Source organism: Peromyscus californicus, unplaced genomic scaffold (genome assembly GCF_007827085.1).
Source record: "Peromyscus californicus insignis strain IS unplaced genomic scaffold, ASM782708v3 Scaffold_7__1_contigs__length_154581171, whole genome shotgun sequence".
Lineage (NCBI taxonomy): Eukaryota > Metazoa > Chordata > Mammalia > Rodentia > Cricetidae > Peromyscus > Peromyscus californicus.
This window is the reverse complement of record NW_026294595.1, coordinates 121,109,535-121,126,757: the sequence shown is the minus strand read 5'-3', so window position 1 is coordinate 121,126,757 and position 17,223 is coordinate 121,109,535. Positions and strand designations below refer to the sequence as shown.

Genomic DNA, 17,223 nt, shown 5'->3' with positions numbered 1-17,223 from the left:
TTGGAATTTGAAGTAAAAAACCACTTGCTGGGTTAGCTGATATTTCTTCTAGGATCCATACTGGACCCTTGATGGAAAGGGCTTTCAGTCCTCAAATGAAAGTTCAAGTATGTGGGATGGTTGGTTTGTTAGTGAATCTGACTTGAGGTTTCCACAGAAACAAGATGACAGAGTTGGCTTCATTAGGCATCTCTTTTCTAAAAAAACTTATTTCTACTTTCTGTGTTGTAGTTGATTGTTTTTGTTGGTTTGTTTTTACTCTTCAGGGGCCTGCCACTCAGTTCTCAAATAAATACACAGACTTATTCTTACTTATAAATGCCCAGCCTTAGCTTGGCTTGTTTCTAACAAATTATCCTGTTTCTCTTCTTCTACATTTTGCCTCTGGGCTTTTTACCTTTCTTTATTCTATATATCTTTCTTTCCTTCTTACTCCATGGCTGGCTGGGTGGCTGGGTGGCTGGGTGGCGGGCTCCTGGCGTCCTCTTCTCCTTTTCGCCCTTTCTCATTCTTCTCCTTCTATTTATTCTCTCTGCCTGGCAGCCCTGCCTGTCCCTCTGTTGCCTAGTTATTGGCCATTCAGCACCTTATTAGACCATCAGGTGTTTTAGACAAAGTAACACAGCTTCACAGAGTTAAATAAATGCAACATAAAGGAATGCAACACGTCTTTGCATCATTAAACAAATATCCCAGAGAATAAACAAATGTGATAATCTTAAACTATATATATATTCCAGAATACTGTGTGTGTGTGTGTGTGTGTGTGTGTGTGTGCGTGTATGTATGTATGTATGTCATATGTGTGCAGGTGCCTGCAGAGGTCAGAAGCATACATCAGATCCTCTAGAGCTGGAGCTGCAAGTAATTATAATCTGTGTGCTGTGTGACCTGGGTGCTGGAAGCCACACTCAGTCCTCTGCAGGAACAGCAAGCTCTCTTACCTCCTCTAGATCACTCCAGCCTTCTTTAAAGCATTTTTCTCCCAAAATCCAACCATTCTGTTTTGGTGCCTGTCCTCAATCTCACTCTGTAGATCAGGCTGGCCTCAACTCACAGAGATCCGCCTGGCTACCTCCCGAGTGCTGGGACTAAAGGTGTGTACCACCGCCACCCGGCATAATCCAACCATTCTTGTGAGCTCTTTCTACTAACACAAATTAAATTGCAAAAGGCAAAAACAAAAACAGGTGATCATTCTCTTGTACAAGCAGAAACTTGCCTGAGAATCTTCTGCATAGTTCTCTATGCCTCAGGCCACATCCATAGAGTAGTCTGTGGGCTGTAACCAAAGGACCATGGGTTCAGTTTTGTTTTGTTTTGTTTAAGAGAAAAAAAATATTGAAGGCTTCAATTTTGCTTCTGTGTGCAGCTGAGATAACTTATTTACTTATTTATTTTGGTGATAGTTTATAAGAAAACTAGACAGCATACATTGTGTGTTTTTTTATACTAAAACAGAATAGCAACCATGTTATAAAATTTATGTCTTTTCTTATTTGAGAACACACTGGAAGTCAGGGAAAGCTCTAGCAGAAATATTTTATAGTGTAGGCCAGGAAACAGTCCAGCAAAACCCAGTGCCATGAGGCAAGTTAACGTTCCTCTAACCTCGAGAGCCTGTTTCCTGATTTCAGTGTGAGAAGGAAGCATGTTCACACAGGACAACCAGCCCTTGATAGCATCAGCTCAGAGCCTTGGAGCAGAGCTGGGCCACAGTGAATATGCACCACTGTCACAGCTGCTGCTGTTCTCATGCTCATTCTGAGAAGAAAGGTGGGAACCTCACATTCCTGTTGGAGTCCTACTAAATGCCTTGGCTTCTCCCCATAGAGTGCCTCTGGTGCTCTCCCTCACACCAGTATGCATACCCAGCACAATTTCTCTCCAGCGGTATCCTAAGAAGAAGGTGTTTGTGTGAGACCTGGTTTTCTTCTGAAGATAATATTTGATGAGACAGTTTGCTATGATAATCCTTCCTTGAGAGGAGGAGGCTTAAACTCTAGGATTTACTGACTTCAGTAGTGTGTGTGTGTGTGTGTGTGTGTGTGTGTGTGTGTGTGTGTGTGTGTGTGTGTGTTCATGCATGCTCTCACAGGTGCTCAGGTGTCATGGTATGGGTGTGGAGATCAGATTGGATGTGGGCCCTCTCTTTCTACCTTGTTTGAGACAGGGTCTCTTTGTTGTCTGCTGCTGCATGTTAACACCTGGTTAGCTGGCCTCTGAGTTTCTAGGAAGGCTCCTGTCTTTGTCTCCCATCTCACAGTTAGAAACTGTGGAGTTAGAAACTTGTGCTGCCACAGCCTGTTTTTTATGGGCTCCGGGGATCCAAACTCACGTCTTCAAACTTGCAGGATAAGCACTCCACTTACTAAGCCTCCTCTCTAAGTCCTGTGTGCATCTTTAAATATTGATTGTGGAAAGCAGATGAGCTGAAAGCACAATTCATATTGCAGAGCTAAATCGGGTCCTCGGGATGGTCCTGTGCTCTGTTTTAGGGACACATTTCAAATGGGGCCCCACTGACCTTGAGTTAACATTGAAAGGGAACATGCTTTGGGTTATGTGTAAACCTTGCCACTAGTAGTCACTGACCTTGATTGGTCTGTTTCTGTGAAGAGAAACGATCCAATGTAGAGCTCCTAGGTTTTTTTCCTTTTCCAAGTTTTCATGGTTGCAGAGGAACAAATGAAATACCTTATTGCTTAAATTCAGTAGGAATGCTCTTTCCCAACTGATTCTCCTCCACTCTAGTGTAATGCAGGTGTGCAGCTGGGTCCAATTTGGACTTAAGCATTAGGATGAAATGGTTACTTTACTCAGCGTCTACCTTTGGCAATACACATTAAGTCTTAACTGCATCCTTGTGCCTACTGACAATAGGCAAAACCTAACTGTGTGAAGGCTGTGATTTCATCCAATAATTTCTTTTGTTGTTGTTATTGTTTTGAGACAAGGGCCTTTCTGTATAGTCCTAGCTGTCCTGGAACTTGCAGTGTAGATCAGGCTAGCCTTGAACTCACATAGTGCTGGGATTAAAGGTGTGCATCACCCACTAATTTCTTTTTAACATTCTAAGGATAGAAACAGAGGCATTCCTGTGACAGGGTGAACAGTCAACCTGTGAATAGTTTAGTTTCCTGTCTTGTTAGGAACTGTATTAATTATATGGCTTATTATTCTTATTTTGGCAATTCTTTTCCTTTGTTAGTTTTTTAATGATTTATTTATTTTTATTTATTTTTTATTTTTTTTTTTTTTTCGAGACAGGGTTTCTCTGTGTAGCTTTGCGCCTTTCCTGGAACTCACTTGGTAGTCCAGGCTGGCCTCGAACTCACAGAGATCCGCCTGGCTCTGCCTCCCGAGTGCTGGGATTAAAGGCGTGCGCCACCACCGCCCGGCTGATTTATTTATTTTTATTTTATGTGCATTGTTGTTTTCCTACATGTATGTCTGTGTGAGGCTGTCGGATCCCCTGGAACTGTAATTACAGATTGTTGTGAGCTGCCATGTATGAGCTGGGAATTGAACCCATGTCCTCTCAAAGAGCAGTCAGTGCTCTTTACCACTGAGCCATCTCTCCAGCTCCAGTTAGTTTGTTTTTTGAGATATGGTCTCACTATGTATTTTTTGGCTAATCTGGAACTCACTATGTAGACCAGACTGGCCTTGAACTCATAGAAATCCACCCACCTCTGCCCTTGAGTGCTGAGATTAAAGACATGCACCACCATGCTCATCATTATTTTATCTTAATCCTATTATTGCTTACATGATAATGCACCAAATGCATTTTTTTGTTTATCAAAATACATTTTTAACCATCTTGTCATCTGTGATGGTGATCATGTGACCCTTTGCTTTTACCTCCTCTGGAGAACCTTATAAAAGGCTGCACAGGAGTCAGGCAAAGGGGAACAAAGACTTTACTGAAACAAGCAGTGGGATACCTCCCAAAGAACAAGTGTCTTTCAACCTCTGACCCTGCTTTCTGGGCCCTAGGAATTTCCTTGGCAGTGTCTACCTGCCTATCCCTCAGCTTTGACCATCAGGTCTAGTGTTCTTTCGGCAGGCTGTCTCCGTGTCCAGTGTTTAGAGAATGCTATAGCCAAGCCTCTCCCACTGCCGTCATTTGTTGGCAACAGCTTGTTGCAGCCCTCATTTACGGAGGTCTCGTTTGAGGAATTAATAACTGCTCTTTTGCATCTGCATCAACCTCATTAAGCTAGCCTGTTGTACAAACTGCAGTGTTGTGGATTTGAGGCTTATGGGGTGATGACTGAGATATTGGTAGGCCAGTGTCTTCAAGGTCCTATTTATGCATCTCATAAGTCACTTCTTTCTATGACCCTCAATAGCTTTCATTATAAGGAATTAAAAGATGCTAGAATTTTCTAATGGGTTTGTCATCTTCCTGTCAGTCTCCTAGTGGGGTATGACCTGCGTATTGAAGGAAGTACACATGAAAGACAGCAGTAACCTCATGACCCTTGAGCAGTTAGCAGGAAGTTCTATTGGTCAGGATTAAGCGATTTTATGTTTGGTTCATGTGTCTGAGAACTAGGGCTAAGGAAATTAATTGGGTCAAATGGTAAAAGGTAAACTCTCTCTTGGTGGTGCTGATCTTCACAGTACTGTGTACACATTCTTGTGAAAAGCACTAATTTGCCACTCCCCAAAACTTTTGAATACAGGTTTGTCTGGGTTTAGATGTCACGTCATAGTATCTGGCTGTCTTCCCACCAAAGAAATAACATATTACCCTTTTAAACTACTACATTCCTCTAATGATGAAGAGCAAATCAAGGGTGTGGGTTTTCACCACCTCTATTCCCAAATGTCCTACTAGTTACTTTTTTCCTCACTGTGACCAAACATGTAAATGAGGAAGAATTTATTTTGGCTCACAGTTCAGAGAAATACAGTCCCCAGTGGCTAGGAAGGCATGGTGGCAGAAACAGCATGGTCTGTGGTTGAATAGGAAGCTCACTTTATCCTTCCCCACCTTTTCTTCAGCTGGGGAAACAAGCTTCTCTCACTGGAAATGCCTCATAGGCGCGCCTGAAGGTGTGCTTCATTAACATTCTGTTGCCTCGTAATCCAATCAAGGTGTTAGCCAAAATGTACCTCCCAACCCCTGCAATCTTCTAATTGCTTAGAACAGGTAATTAAGGAAATATACACATATATAATGTGTAGCTAGAGTTTTCCTGCCTGGCCCACAGTCAGGACAAATCTCTCTCACCTGCCAGTCCCACAGCCACTCAGACCCGACCAAGTAAACACAGAGACTTATATTGCTTACAAACTGTGTGGCCGTGGCAGGTTTCTTACTAACTGTTCTTACAGCTTAAATTAATCCATTTCCATTAATCTATACCTTGCCACATGGCTCGTGGTTTACCGGCATCTTCACATGCTGTTTGTCATCGTGGCGGCTGGCAGTGTCTCTCTGACTCAGCCTTTCACTTCCCAGCTTTATTCTCCTCCTTGTCCCGCCTATACTTCCTGCCTGGCCACTGGCCAATCAGTGATTTATTTATTGACCAATCAGCAACACATTTGACATACAGACCATCCCACAGCACTTCCCCCCCCCCTTTTTTTTTAAAGGAAGGTTTTAACCTTAACAAAGTAAAATTACATATAATTTGGGAATTTGGGCGTAGCTTCTCTTACTACTTCCTGCTGGAGGGGGGCGCTGTATCTTATGGGGACACAAAGAAAATTTTAGGATTATGGAATAGTCCACGAGGGCGTATTGTCCGAGCCAGTTGCCTTCAAACGATTCTGGATGTTGGATCATCTGGGCCATGGTGTCATCAGAGACCTTTCAGGGGGTCTTGGCTGGTCAAACCTGATATATCTTAATCTGGAACAAATCCACAGCCTCTGGCTTTCTGTGGGAACAAAAGCAGAGTCTCCTTTCCAAAGCAACATATCCTTAAATCCAAATTTTGAAGTCAAGGTACCTTTAAAATATACATTTTGGCATAACTCAACAGCTTTTACAATCAAATGTTTTTCTGCAGTTAAAAATCCCAAAGACAACACAATCCAGATTCTCTGTGTAATATTCATCTTCACGTGGCTTATTTTTTATATTAACTTTACTGTCTCTTTAAAGACTTTATTTTTTAAAACTATGTATTTGTTTATATAACTGTATATATCACCTTTTTTGTCTCTTTCAAGCCTACGTATATTTTACACACATTGTAAACTATTACATCTGAATCTGTCTTATTGTGAATCTATTGCTTTAAACTGCAGCAGCTGTGGCTGCTGGCTCCGCCCACCTCAGCTTCCCAACATGGCGGTCTACGTTTTCCACCAGCTCTGGGAGCTATCCTGGGTCTCTATGCTTTTATCCAAGCAGCGTGTAGCCCAGAAACCTTTTTTTTGGTTTTGTACTAGCAAAGGCTAAATCCACCATGCAGCTTAATGTGCCACTTGCAGAGGCCTCATTCCCGCCATACAGCAGGTCGAGCGCACACACACCAGGAACCCACAAGTAGCTCAAATGACAGCTGCTGCTCATTTGAGAGAGATAATTACGAACTGTTTTTAGCTCCGTTTTAGAATCTTTTTTCTCAGTTTTTTGGTGGAAACTCTTGCCACCACGTTGGACGCCATTTGTAGCTAGAGTTTTCCTGCCTGGCCCACAGTCAGGACAAATCTCTCTCACCTGCCAGTCCCACAGCCACTCAGACCCGACCAAGTAAACACAGAGACTTATATTGCTTACAAACTGTGTGGCCGTGGCAGGTTTCTTACTAACTGTTCTTACAGCTTAAATTAACCCATTTCCATTAATCTATACCTTGCCACATGGCTCGTGGCTTACCGGCATCTTCACATGCTGTTTGTCATCGTGGCGGCTGGCAGTGTCTCTCTGACTCAGCCTTTCACTTCCCAGCTTTATTCTCCTCCTTGTCCCGCCTATACTTCCTGCCTGGCCACTGGCCAATCAGTGATTTATTTATTGACCAATCAGCAACACATTTGACATACAGAACATCCCACAGCACTAATGTATATTCTTATATACCCACATATTATGTACATTATTCTATGTATATGCATAGAATATACATAAGTTATTAGACCTAATAAGTTAATTTTGTGAGTTTACAAGACATAAGGTTAATATACAAGAACCTACTGTATTATATTTCTAAATATCAGTGATGGAAAATTTGAAAATGAAATTAATAAAATTATAACTCCATTTATAGTGGTTTTAAAAGATGAAAATTCAGAGATAAACTTATCCAAGCAAGTATAATATATGAACATAACAATCTGTGTATGCTACTATCGAAAATTAAAACCTATATAAACATGGAAAATGTCCTGTATTTCTAGCTCTGAAGACAATATCAACAGTACTCTCAAAGCTGATTTGCAGATTAAACACAATCCTTATTATCCCAGTAACTTCTTTTGCATAAGTATAAAAGCTGATCCCAAAATTCCCATGCAATTGCAGGGAGTTCTGAGTAGACAAAATAATATTTTTAAAAGAATAATATGAACTCATAGCTTCTGATTTCAAAACTTACTAAAACAGTATAGTATTAGTAAGTGGTTAGACCTATAGAGCAATAAAATAGAATTAAGCGTATGGAAAGAAACACATGTGCCTATGGTTGATTAATTTTTAATGTAGGTGCAAAAATAATACAGTGAGGAAGAAGTAATTTCTTCTCGTGATGCTGGTACAGCTGGACATCTTCATAGAAAGGGATAAAATGAGGTCCTTAATAGATGGCTCATGGGGTAAGAGTACCTGCTATACGAGCATGAGGACCTGAGTTCAGATTCCAGCGCCCATGTGAAAAGCTGGGCAGTGCCACCCTTGACTATAACCCCAATGCTATTGGAGGCAGAGACAAGAGGATCTTTGGGACTATCTTGCAATCATTGTGAAAGACCTTGTCTCAGAACAGTAAAAGAGAGAGTGTAGAACAGGCCACCTAATATCTCCTCTGGTCTCTATGCATGTACATGGGCACACATACCCATGTATATATATATATATATATATATATATATATATATATATATATATATATATATATATGATACACTGCAATACCCCCCCACATACACACGATGAAATTAGCCTCCATATCAATCTCACACCATATACAAAATTTGACTCATAGTAAATCAGTGGTCTAAATGATGTGTCAGAGCTAAAGCTATAATGTTTTTAGTGGAAAGTAAAACAGGAAATAGTGACTAACTTGGAATTGACACTAAAGGCTTAGCAATGACAAGCAACAAGAGAAAAGGGGAGAATATAAGCTGTCCTTTACCAAAATTAAAATCTACATGCATCAAAGGACATACCGCACAAGTGAAAAGATGACTCACAAAGTGGTTTAAAAATATATTTATAAATCACATGCCCAGTAAAGGTCTCCTGCCAGAATGTAGGAGGAAGCACTGTAATTCAATAGCAAATCAATGGCCCAAATATAAAAGAATGAGGATTTAAATAAACTAAAATTTCTCCAAAGAAGACATCAGCATGGCCCACAGACACAGGAAATTATGTTGAACACAATCAGTCACAGAGAAATGTAAATCAAACTACAAGGTCCCACTTCATATTCACTAAGGTGGCTGTTAAGGTAATTTCCTTAAAAGGGAAAATAATTGTAACAAGAACGGAAGAATCCTTGAACTTTTCTGGTGAGAATATAAAGTGGAAGAGCTGCTGTAGGAAACAAACAGCCCCTCAGAACGTAAACACACAGTTCACAGAAGTGGCAGTTCCACTGTGAGCTAACTCCGGAAGAAACTGGCCTCAGAGAGTCCACACGTCTTTACAGCAGTACTGTTGACAAGCGCCAAGGGAGAAGCAGTGCACAGGCCCACCAGCTAATAACACACTAAGCATGGCAGGTGTGGTGCTCACACTTGAAATTCTAGCCCTCAGAAGACTGAGGCAGGAGGATTACTGGAAACTTGGCTACATGAGACCCAGTCTCAAAAATAAAAGAGAAAATGAAGACTATCGACATAATAGAATATTATTTAGTTGTTTTTATAAAGTCATGCCAGACATGTTAGCCTATGCTTATAATCCCAGCAATTCTGAGATGTAGGCAGAGGAATATCAGAAGTTTAAGGCCAGCATCAAGCACATAGTAAATTTGAGGTCAGCCTGGGCTACGTGGACACTATCTCAAAAACAAATGAAAAATAAAACAGGGTAAACCTTGAAAGCATGTTAAGTGGCAGAAGCCAGATATAAATGCTACACACTCTATTATTCCATATTCTGAAATGCCCAGAGCTAGCAAATCCACACACAGACGGCAGATTAGTGGTTGCCAGGTACTTGGATAGAGGGAAGCAGGGAGTGGCTGCTAATGGACATTGTGTTTCATTTGGGAGTGATGAAAATGTTCTCAAGTTAGATGGTGGCGATGTTTGCTCAATTCTGGGACTACACTAAAAGCTATTTTGTACACATTATAGGATGGATTTTATTACATATGAAGTATTTAATAAAGTTACAGATAGAAAAAAGAGGCAGCATTTGAGACAGGGCTGGTGACTCTCCAACCTCACTATAAAATTATATACCGTATTTCAGAGCTGCTGGTCCTGCTCTTCCAAGGCAGGAGAGCTTTCCTTGGCAGATGCGGGGTTAGTTGTAAAGCAGGTATAAACAAGTTTTGAGATGCCTCCTTTGGCCTTGCAGGCTGTCTTGTGCCCCCAGCCCAGTCATTACTGTGCAACTTGCAGAGTTCTCTGCCTTCAGAGGTGTCTTTCCCACACCCCACTTCCCTTCTGCTGTGCATGCCACTGTCCTGGAAACTCTATGTCACAGCATTCCGCAGGGCACAGAGCTCAAGACGTGTTTGAGTCTCAAGCCACTGAGCCCAGTTACTCTAGTCTGCCCATTTTCTCTGGGCTTTAGTAATAGTCACAGAAGTCACATTTTGAAAATCGGCTGCTTTTCTCCAAATCAATTGCATCCCACTTGGCCATTTATACAGAAAATGTGTGACGTATACCACACCTCATTTGGCTCAGATCTAGAGAGTAATTTGCAGTTTCAAACTGGTGCCGTGTTCTCCTATGCTTTGATGGGGTGTTGTGGGATGGGGGGTGCATAATGACCAAGGTTTTATTTTTGTCACTAGAGGTCAGATAGCAGCTTATGGCCTCTAAAACAACGTTCTTATACTCAAAGCTGAGGGAGCAGAGAGCCACTAGCAGAGAAGAGAGGGCCAGGTCTAGAATTCAAAGGCTCCTGATCTATTAGGATAGCTACGTCCGGCAATAGCTGACATTTGCAAATGTGTCCTGAAGGTACTAAAGGGTTGTGATTATGGCTGTTGTTAATTTAAATTATATCTACACTTAATGTGAAAAGTATTTCTGTATTATTTCCAAGTGTGAAATGAGTCATGTCTTTTTAGTTACTCAGGTTTCTGGGATACACAAATCCCAAGAGTTCCCATGGTACCAAATAAAAGGTTCTTGTGGTCTACACTAGAAAAAAAGATAGGTGCCCTGGAAAGTAGCAATGAAATCATTTTACTGTGTAGCATTTCTTAAAGGGAAAAGTCAAATGAGGAGTTAAATGGTTTTGCACACACAGATTTTATTTCTTGATGACTGCTTAGCCTCACAGAGGGCCGAAGTGACTTTAGGTGGGATAACCAGATCTGTTTGCTCTGGAGAAGCGGTCACAAGTCCTCCAAAGAAAGGCTGGGAGACAGATGGCTGGCTATTGTGTTACAGCCATCATCTGCTAGGTCATGAGCAAATATTAAGTGAAAAATATACATGTGATTGGTGTGAAAGCACAGCCACGGCATTGCCAATGCAGGAAGGATGGCAACTTCTGCACATTTGTGTTTCAGTGAATGCTGAGCCGAGATGTTAGACACACAGGGTTAATCCATTTTAAACTGTGCTAAAGTGAACATTTGCCCCCATTTTTGACACTACTGTGCAATATTTTGAATTGAAATGTCTAGTAATGGCCCTTTTTTATTTTCCATAACAACACGAGCACTAAATTATAGCTGTGCAATTATGTAAACAATGGAAATGCTTCCAGAAGGAATCCTTCCTTTTAAATTTTCATTTTGTGTAATTGTTGGAAGGTTTAGCGCTGTAATAAACAAAATTATTTTACACATTTATCATTCTAAAGGTCAATTATAAGAGAACTAAAGAAGCAGCCCTGTGCAGAATGAGTAAGCCAATTTGTGCTGCCGTCACCATATGTTTTCCTTATCACTTATAGTTTTTTCCAGTTACTGTGTACATAGCATTCAATTAAAGCGATTCATTTGAGGGGCTGGATGTAGTTTGTGTTTATAGAACTGTGCTTTGGAGGAGAGGAAACAACACGCCTCTATTTGAATTACCTGATTTTTTGCAAGATCAGTGATAAGAGACAGATGTTCTCACCAGTCGCTTTCTCATAAGCCTGAACCTTGTGATAAGCTGCAAAGCCACAATTATCGTCTTACAGTCTAGCTTTCGAAAGCGCTCAACATGGAGCTCACACGTGAACCTATCACTTAAACAGGAGAAAATGCCACTGTGTGTCCTGCTCACCGTGTGGCCACAGTCACAGGGTGATTTCTTTCCAGCAAAAACAGAGTTTGTCTGCTCTGTCCTAGTCAACTTAAGAACAAACCTGAGTCCTGTTCCAGACTCCATTTACCACTAAGCCTGTTTAGTTTAATGTCTTGTTTAGTCTGTTTAGAATGTACAGAAGAAACCAATTCTTGCTACCAGACTCATTTGTTTGAGGTAGGTTCTAGAATTCCTAAAAAGGATGAAGCTTAGAAAACCTAAAGATCTTCTTCCTGATTTTGCTTTCATTTTTTACCCCCGCATTATATACACAATCTCTAATTGCTTGTTAAAGAAGTTGGTTTAGGGAACCAATTGCTGGAGCTTTTTAATTTCTAGGGTAATGTATGATCAAAGAAACTTGTCTGTGTTATCTCTGAAATGTTTTAAGATACCCTTCCTCTATAAATCATTAAACATTCATTCAGCAAATTGTACAAACTAAACCTATGAAGTAAGTTCTATAAAGTAAAAATCCTTCCTTTTTGAAAACCACTGTTTGCTGACAACACTGTTTACTTCTGCATGGCCGTTGAAAGCCTCCATAAAACATCTGTTCATATCTGCATCCCACTGCCTACTGCTAATTAAGGAGGAATCGTCCCCTCTTAGGGAAGACAGAAACATGCTGTTTTGGGGACAGCCCACAGTCTCTAACTCAGGTCTTGTGGCCCCACTTCTAGGGTTCTTCATGGGGAGAGTTTGAACACAGGAAAATTTCCCAGCAGTGGTTATAGTTACGCAGCCTTGAGAGAAGGAATCACACGGTGAGAATAACAGCCCCTTTCCCCATCACAGTCTGTCTTTATGACATTCGCAGGCTAGGTGGAGGTTGTGGGCCGCTGTGGACTGCTGTGGGCCCCATGGCATTGCAAACCACTGTTTTCAAAGAGTGGTGCCTGTCACAAACTAAGAGCTTCTGGCAGCTAGTGATATTTTTAGCAAGAAATTTGGCATCATTTGCTTGCTAATATTATATTGGTTTTAAGGAGTATATTCTGTTTCTGACAGAAAGTAATCATTTTTTAGTATAACTTTCAAAAAAAGTGAAACACCTATTGGAAACACCTATTAGGCAAATCATGCTTTAGAGAGAGGGTAGTACAAAGGGCATAAGAGCTGCTCCTCGAGTGATGGGTGTATGGTGACTGCCATTCTGTCTTGTTCATATATAAAGCCCTGTAGACTGAGAATAAACTATCCGAAGCTGGAGGATTTTGTTTTATATTTCCAAAGATTGACCTTAATGCCTCGAGGTGGAGGAGTGGGATGAAAGAATGATTTTTCTATGAATTAGAAATGAATGGAGCTCATCGTGGATGGCCCTCTGTTGAGAACATGGATGGCAGATGCACTCCTGAGTACCATGTGGCTATTTCTAATTTGAAAGTGTTATCTCAAAGATAGACCCTTTGGACTGCTCCATTTCAGTGTAGATAAGCAAAGTAAGCCAGCATGTGGCGGTAATTTGGCTGACTGGTCCTACGGCCCCCTCTTTAACCCCCGCATTAACCTGCCCCAGTGCTGTCTTTGGTGACTACAGCAGAGGCACACTGTCCCCACAGGCTCTGTCTTCCGTGGGTGGCAAGTAGGGTAGGCTTGCCATCTGTTACTGTCCCTCTCTTCCCCTCTCTTTGCCCATAGAAGCAGGTTCGGTTGAAGTCACTGGCCCAGGTCCAGGGACTGGGTGAGCCCTGTGACTGTATCTCAGCAACATGTGTATCTGCCGTCGTTAGCACCAGTGACAAGTTTGTAGTTTCTTTTGAACGTAGTTTTTTTTTTCCCTAGGTCTTTATGCATATGTACCAATGAAGCAAGTTTTACAAATTACAGTTTCAGCTTGCCAAAGGATTCTGTTCCCAATTCCCAAAACCTATTCCAGAAAACCATCTTTAAACCAAAATTCTAAATTCCAGTGGTGAAAATAGCTCATTTGAGTTAGTTTAGTGTGTGCTAAAGATTTAAAAAACCCATAGGCTTCAGGGTTTTAGCTCCTCATCTCAACAGATGGAATTAACGCAAACATAACAAAGCTAACATCATGGCTGTTTGCATTATTAATCTTCAGATGCATGGCATTCTGCTACCTTGCTAGCCAGGTTTGCACGAATCCTTTCATTGCAGCATATGTCAACAGAAATGTGCTTCCATCTGCTGCTGGATAGCTTGATGCCTGATATTCTGAGACAAGGCCCCAACACAATGCATACCTCTGTGAGTAATTACAGGTGTGTGGTGAGGAGCCCAGGGCATTAATCAGAGGCTTAATTATGAAAAAGGTAGATCTTTTGTTCCACTCCTGGAGCCTAAGTCTACCACACACTTTCTAACCTGCAGCATCCATCTGCTCAGCTCAGAGAATGTTTGTCTTGGCTGATAGGGACCCTAAAGTGTATCGCAGGACATGATTAAAGCAGGCTTAAATATTAACTGGGGAAAAACCTTGGTTCTGGTTTTTCTTCCATTCCTTCCTTTTATATCTCTGTCTATCATCTATCTATCTATCTATCTATCTATCTATCTATCTATCTATCTATCTATCTATCTATCTATCTACCTACCTCACCTTTATCTGTAAATCATGTTTATCTGTTCATTTTTATGTAAGAAAAAGTCGACTGAAATGCCAAAACTTAAGTTTTAAGCTAAATGCTTATCGTATGTGAACACTAAAATATTATGTATTCTATGATCATTTGAAGCATAGAAATAGTATTATTTATATAAATAATGAATGAATTAAATGGTTCTACTCTAAGAAAAATGTCTTGGGAAAATGTTTTGTGACCACATATAAGTTGTGTTTAAGAAGACAAGTTGTGGAATGAGGTGAATCTTATGAAGGGCCTAAGATAACTTTGGAAATTAGCATGTGGCTATGCTTTGCTCTAATTTAATAGTTGTCAGGACAATTTTGAAGGGTTTATTCAGATACTCACATGGACAGCCAAGGTTCTTATGTTTTGCTGTTTACTTGTATATTGACACTAACTATCGGTTCCATGACAGCAAGTCACATAACTGAAGTCCTTCATTGTGGTGGGTTTGTTTGATTTATGTGCCTGGCTAGAATCTGTGTAAAAGATTGTAGTTTTCATTCTAATCCCACTTATACATGCACACACTCACACAGATGGCTTTAGAGGGGGGCCTGGCCATGATGGTGTGAACACTGTCCTGTGGTGGATCTGATCCGGCACAGGCGGGAATGAGGGACTGGGGGTTGGGGGGCAGCCAGCCCTCCACAGGAGTCCATTATAAACACAGGATGGAGAACGGGCGGGGAGATGCTCCTGATGCCGAGCTCTTGCAAATGGCTGCTGTTGGCTTTGTGTTTGCACCTCCTGGGCACATCAGATCTGTGGCAACTCCCTAACCTCAGTACCTCATGCATGTAAGAAGAACATTACCTTAGCACTGCCTACACTCCTATTTCTTAGTGTCTGAAACCTCCAACTCTTTGCCTATAAGATTCACTAATAGTATACTTTAGCCTCTGGGGGTTGAAGCTGAAGACAGAGCCCAGTTTTTATTTTATGGGTGTTTGTGGGTTTTATGTATATGTGTATCTCAGTAGTTCTGTAGCTTGTTCGAGGAGCCCACTGTGAAGTGGGATACAGGACAGATGTTTAGCAAGCCTCAATGCCACAGGATGAGTTTTGGATAAGTCATCTTACAGTTTGTTGCAAGAGATGTATACAGGAACCATTGGAGTTATGCACCCCCTGCACTCTTGTTTAAAAATCTATCACCATGCTCTTCTATGTTATGGTGATCATGCATGTACACAAAGAAACCACTTTAGAATTTTGTTCTTAAAATTACAGTTGCATTTTCTTATTTTCCTTTTCAGGATGTCTTAAACACTATTATAAGAAACTGTTCACCCCGCTTTTTCTCCCTGGGTTTGCCTGGTTTCTCAATGCTGGTGGGAGATTTTATCACTGCTGCTGCCAGGGTCCTCAGTACAGACATGTTGGCGGTGAGTATGACAATGTTCAGCATCCCAGCTCCTGGGAGACTTCACAATTGCTAACAAGGCTCAGATTTCTCCACTCTAACAGGTGTTGACTCATTAGTGCAATGTGAAACTGGGCTCTCAGAGTAGATACCCTGGCAGCTGATCTGTGAAATTGTAGGATAAGATGACATACTGGTACTGGAAAGGCGTTTCATCAAAAGGCCAAAGTGTGAGAAATCATATCCCCACTAATATGTCAGCACATTTACACGAAAGCAGGGCCTGTCTTACAGACCCTTATTAGTATTTGCCTGTAAATGGCATTATGGACATAAATGCAGTAAAGAGAGAATTTGAAGTGTATGTTCAAAGTAATGTGTTGTTGTTTTGTTAAATTTAGTTTGGTTACTGTGAGTCTCATAGAAAGAAATAGAAGTCTATGGTCCTTGGGATCAAATCCAGGGCCTCTTGTATGTTAAACTTGCATTTTACCACTGAGATACACCCTATCCCTGAAAATATTTCCTTAGAATATTAGAATACTTTTTTTTTTAACTGGTAATGAGTATATAGTCATATTAATGTGTGGGAAAACTCTGAAATTGTTATACTACTAATTCTTCTACTAAATTAGAAGCAAATGGGCTTACTGAGCATCAGGGGCCACAAGAGGAAGTTATGCCCACCCTCTTTCCCTGCACTGTTCAGGCAGTGTCTCAGGACTGTGGGACAGCACTTCCACTTAGGTTTAAAGTGCTTTTTCCACTTGTGCTGTATGTACAAACTATTGATCTAGTGAGTTACCACCCTCAAACCCTGTAAAGATGATGAGTATTTTGTAGTTGTCAGGGATTTACATGAAGTCAGTATGAGTAGTCAGGATGCTAAATTTTATCTGATACATGGTTCATCTTTCACTTTCCATTGAGGAGTGGTTAGTACGTGATAATTTGTGATCATGTTTTATGCCCTAATGTCTTCTTCTAAGGCTAAATTAAAAAATAAAGAGAAAGAAAGAGATAAGAACAAAAGGGAAGAATAAGAAAAGGAAAAAATGAGGAAGAAAAATGTTGAATTTCTTTATAAATATGTGACAACTTTTCTCACTTTATTTCTGGCTTGGGGGAAATCATCTCCAAAGAACCTTCTTGTTAAGGGTTAACCCTTCAAGTTGGCACTGAAAAAAATTACAAGACACAGGCAAGAGAATCATATGTTGTTAGAATTCTGTTACCTGCTAGGAGTTTTTCTGTAGAACATGCTACAGCCATTTATAGAATAGCACCACACATGGTAAGCTCCCTGTCTACATGGATCTTTTGCCTAAGTGAGCTATTTAAAGTAACCTTCCAGTATAAAAAAATACTCAACATCTTTAATCAGAAATGCAAAATAAGACCAGAAGATAATCATTTCCATTGTTAAGAGTTGCTGTCATCACAAAGGAAAATAAGTGTTGTTGAAGATATGGAGGAAATGGAATCCTTGTATACTCTTGGTTGGAATATACAGCCATTGTTGAAAATAGAATGACCTTAAAAGATTAATGTAGGCGGAGTTTTTTGTTGGGACTGCTGGCTCCCAAATAACCACCCAGAGACTCCTTATTAATTATGAAAGCTCAGCTGATGCTTAGGCTTTTT

The 17,223-nt window shown here is 40.8% G+C and overlaps 1 protein-coding gene across 1 annotated transcript in view; it reads left to right on the top strand.

Annotated features, from left to right (window-relative positions):
• The window catches only part of Ralgapa2 (Ral GTPase activating protein catalytic subunit alpha 2), a 290,311-nt gene that overhangs the window by 143,927 nt on the left and 129,161 nt on the right, over positions 1–17,223 (top strand). Inside the window, 1 exon segment of the mRNA XM_052725986.1 lies at positions 15,473–15,601. Coding sequence (XP_052581946.1) covers positions 15,473–15,601 — 129 coding nt within the window.